Source organism: Etheostoma spectabile, chromosome 9, assembly GCF_008692095.1.
Source record: "Etheostoma spectabile isolate EspeVRDwgs_2016 chromosome 9, UIUC_Espe_1.0, whole genome shotgun sequence".
Lineage (NCBI taxonomy): Eukaryota > Metazoa > Chordata > Actinopteri > Perciformes > Percidae > Etheostoma > Etheostoma spectabile.
This window is the reverse complement of record NC_045741.1, coordinates 3894703-3899452: the sequence shown is the minus strand read 5'-3', so window position 1 is coordinate 3899452 and position 4750 is coordinate 3894703. Positions and strand designations below refer to the sequence as shown.

Sequence of the window (4750 nt, the reverse complement as noted above, 5' to 3'; positions counted from 1 at the left end):
TCTGCTTTTCTAACTCCAACATTAGGTATAATTTCCCATAAATGAGATTTATTGAGCATTAATTTCAAAATTAACTGTAAAACTAAAGCTAAAAAGTTAATGTTATGAAAAAATAAAAAACAAACATTGACAAAAAGCATCACAAGTGTGAAACGTGAGAAAAAAGTTAACATTGATAAAAAGCGTCTTTCTTTTTTATTAATTAATTTTTGACAAGAAGACCACACAAGGGTTAAGACCTTTGCACACAAAACACATGTAATTTATAAAATATGTTTTATTATAAAGTAATCTACCCAACAACTGTTTGGATCCTTGTGAGTTTCTAAAATGGGAGGAGTACTTTTAATACCTTAAGTACATTTTCTTTCTGATACTTACATACTTTTACTTAAGTAACACTTTCAGTGCACTTTTTTCTTTTTTTAGTTTTTAGTACTTCTACCACTAGTTATACTAATTAGATTCACCCAAAGTAAATATATTAGTAATACATCAGTTAATCAATCAATTAATATTGCTCTCTCTCCTTTTGATACACAAAATGCAGCTCAGAGTTGATGACAACAGTTTAAGACCTTCAAATAAATGTTTTTATGCATAGTTGATTGCTTGTCAAAATACAAAATACAAGTTTTTTGAAGCCCAAAGTGAAGCCTTTAAAATGTTTTGCTTTATCTGCCTTTTTGTAATACTAATGGTTTCATACTGATATGGCTATGTGTGTTGGAAATAAAGTTGAATCGATTTGTTGCTCATGGCTGCAGCTAGCGATATATAACAGTATTTATCTGCTTATTTTCTAGGCATAAATATAAAATAGTGACAAATGCTATCAGAATTTCCTGAAGCCCAATAAAATGCCATCAGATTGTCTCAATGACAATTAATTGATCACAATCATAATAGTTGCTGATTTGTTTGTTTTCCTCCCATCGACCAATCCAATTATTCAACTTAACCAGAGAAATTGCTGGCAGAATTGTTCATAATCCCGAATCACTTGTTTTGTCTGACCAACAATTCAGACACAAATATATTAACTTTACAATTATATGAAACAGACGTATAAGCAGAAAACAAAATCCTGTTTGAGGGGCCGACACCAAAAAAATGACTTAAACAAATAATGGATCATCAAAATTGTTGCTAATAAATGTTTAATATGAAGAACAAACCACTGTTAGGAGCTTTAACTAGAATAGGATCAGTGTTTTTACTTGATGACTAACACAATTTAAAGGGACACTTTGCTGATTTTACACGTGAAATTCCTTTGTCATACAGAGTACTACGGCACTATGTCACAGTGATGTCATCAGGGTTCTCCAAGCTAAGTCTACCTTACCAACTTGGGGAATGTGAAGTTTTAAAGATGTGTATGTTTGTCAGACAGGGTGGGTGTAATGGAAGACACTGTTGCATTATGGGAAATGTAGGATTCAGTGCCTTTTAGGATGTCTTGGCCTGCCTCAATTTGAACTAATCTTAATTTCATTTTTTAAAATCCCTCTCTTATAAGCCCCTTGGTCTTTATTGGAAGTTTCATACTAAAGTGGTGGAGTATCCCTTTAAAAATTGACTTACAGCTATCAGAATTTTATTGATTAACTTCCTCACTATTTGATCAGCAACCTGATTAATCAGCTAATCACTTCAGTGCCTGTTTAAATATTGAAAGGATAAAGATGGCTCACTTCACATGTAAGAATGTACTGATAAGATTACTCAGTCATTCCCGTGGGGACATTTACGTAGATATATACTGAGCATGTGAGAGAAATAAAGCAGCAGCTTTGTTGAAGTCAGGCAGTCAAACTTGAGTTTGAGCTGTGAGTGTGTGTCAGAGCAGAGAGCGTCCATGGGGAGCTATATTTTGACTCTGATGGGAGCACAGGCATCGTTTTACAAGTGTTACTGTACAACCAGCTCTGAGGGTGGAAGCCTGCAGGCTCAGTAAGGATACACCCATTCATGTTGAAGCCTCGGCCCTGTGGCTCTTATCAACCCGACCATCCTCTGCTGAGCGATAGGCACTGTCAGGCTGCAGAAGGCCACTCCCAGCATGCAACTGCCTGGGGAGACGTAGCCACATATTGGCGCTGGCCGTAAACAAACACTCTCAACTAGTTTGGTTGCTCGGGCCCCGGTGGTAAAGGAGGGGATTTATGCATTCTGCACTGACAGAAATCCTCCCAATGCTGCACAGCTGGACAGACTCGATTTAACTCCGGTGTTGAGCTCTCTCCAGGCTGACAGCCTGTTCTCTGGGGTTGTTAAAAAGGGATTAAAACACTTTGTCTTGTCAAGTATGATGATGTCCCTTTCACTTTTTGATTCTGTATCTGCAGATCAACAAAACGCTCTGAAAGTCGTCCGTGCCAGCAAGCCCAGAACGAGAAAATCCAGCAAGGTAAATTATCTTGACAGATATTATTATAAGCTTTCAAAGTTTCTTCATTAGTATTATGATATATCTTGATAATGAATCAATAGTCAGCATGTGTTGCCACTTTGTTCTGTTGTTTAATGTGTATTTATGTCTAAATGTATGTGTAATTTGATGCGTTTAATTCAGCTTTCAGTCAAAACAATAAGTCATACGTGATGTATTTGAGCGTACCTGCTTTTCGCGTTTATTGGACAGACAGCCCCTTGTGATGTAGCATCTAATTTTCGAGGGGGGGGGGCGGTTTGTTTGTTGGTGTTTCATAGTCTCAGCAATGTTGCTTTCTGCAAGGCAATGACATGCAGGATGTGAACTTAACATCTGCCAGCAGCCAAACATTAGCTGGTTTAAGTTGTGTTTTTTCTTAGTGCTGGGCAGTATACCGTATACCAGTATTAATTTCCCGTATGAAATGAATTTGTCATTTTCCATACTACCAATGCGTTTCTGCAGAGAGCGCTACGGCCAAAGTAATCTGCGAGGGAATTGAGAACAGGAGCCTTGTTAACTGCCTGCCCTTCTCACTCATGGTAGTAACGCTATAACACAACTATTAACACATAACTAACTCTTTAGTTGGATCCAATTGTGAAATACAATAGGTTCTGAAATATAAGCAAATCATAATGCAAATTAATAAGCATCTGACTTACTATGAACATTATTTACAAAACTAAATGTTATAGCAACCAGCATATAACAAGAAACAATACTAAGAATTACATTCATTTTTCTGTAATAATTAACATAAATGTGACATATTTCTTAGTAACACAAACTGAGAATAAGCCACATCTATTACGGCACACATATCCATAACAAACTGTGCAACAGTGCAATACACCTTTAATAGCTAAGCATGTGGTTCCACGTTGCTAGCAAAAACAACCTGAATATCAACACGTGGCTGCACAAGTAATATTTAACAATCTGCACATCCATCAGCTATGCAATAACAAACACAGCAATATTATCAAGGTGATAATCTCTCTCTCTCTCTCTCTCTCTCTCTCTCCCTCCAAGTGTAAAGTTGTTGGTATGTGTATTCATTTCATTTAAGTTTATTTTACTACTTTGCAGAATGCACAATGAAAATAGATTCTGTAACTGTATAATGTCCATTCTCCTTCATATAACGTTACTGTATAATGTCCATTCTCCTTCATATAACGTTACTGTATAATGTCCACTCTCCTTCATATAACATTACTGTATAATGTCCACTCTCCTTCATATAACATTACTGTATAATGTCCACTCTCCTTTATATAACATTACTGTATAATGTCCATTCTCCTTCATATAACGCTACTGTATAATGTCCATTCTCCATCATATAACACTATTGTATAATGTTGTGGAGCCAAGCAAACCCTTTAGTAATACATTTTAGTAAACCTGATGATATTGAAGAAACATGGTATCTTCTGACAGTAGAATAAGCCACTAAAATATATATACAGTACGGGCCGAAGATTTGGACACACCTTCTCATTTTATGCGTTTCCTTTATTTTCATCACTATTTACATTGTAGATTATCACTTAATACATCAAAACTATGATTGAACACATGTGGAATTATGTACATAACAAAAAAGTGTGAAATAACTGAAAACATGTCTAATATTCTAGTTTCTCCAAAGTAGCCACCCTTTGCTTTTTCGATAGTGCTGCAAACCCTTGGTGTTCCCTCAATGAGCTTCATGAGATAGTCCCCTGAAATGGTTTTTACTTCACAGGTGGGCCTTGTCAGAGTTAATTAGTGGAATTTTTTGCCTGATTAATGGAGTTGGGACCATCAGTTGTGTTGTGCAGAAGTCAGTTTGATACACAGCCTATTGGACAACAGTTAGAATTCATATTATGACAAGAACCAATCAGCTAAGTAAAGAGTAACGAGTGGCCATCGTTACTTTAAGAAATGACGGTCAGTTGGTCCGGAAAATTGCGAAAACTTTAAATGTCCCCAAGTGCAGTCGCAAAAACCATCAAGCGCTACAACAAAAACTGGCTCACATGAGGACCGCCCCAGGAAAAGAAGACCAAGAGTCACCTCTGCTGCTGAGGATAAGTTCATCTGAGTCACCAGCCTCAGAAATTGCAAGTTAACAGCAGCTAAGGTTAGAGACCAGATGAATACAACACAGAGTTCTAGCAGCAGACACATCTCTAGAACAACTGTTAAGAGGAGACTGTGCGATTCAGGCCTTCATGGTCAAATAGCAGCTAGGACACCACTGCTAAGGAGAGGCAACAAGCAGAAGGGATTTGTTTGGGCCAAGAAACACAGGGAATGGAC

At 37.0% G+C, this 4750-nt stretch overlaps 1 protein-coding gene across 8 annotated transcripts in view; it reads left to right on the top strand.

Annotated features, from left to right (window-relative positions):
- Nucleotides 1-4750, top strand: part of larp1b (La ribonucleoprotein 1B) — a 39492-nt gene that overhangs the window by 1763 nt on the left and 32979 nt on the right. For all 8 annotated transcript variants that reach the window (XM_032526503.1, XM_032526505.1, XM_032526502.1 and 5 more), the window contains exon 2: nt 2352-2413. In XM_032526503.1, the coding sequence (XP_032382394.1) occupies nt 2352-2413 (62 nt within the window). The remainder of the gene's footprint in view (nt 1-2351; nt 2414-4750) is intronic.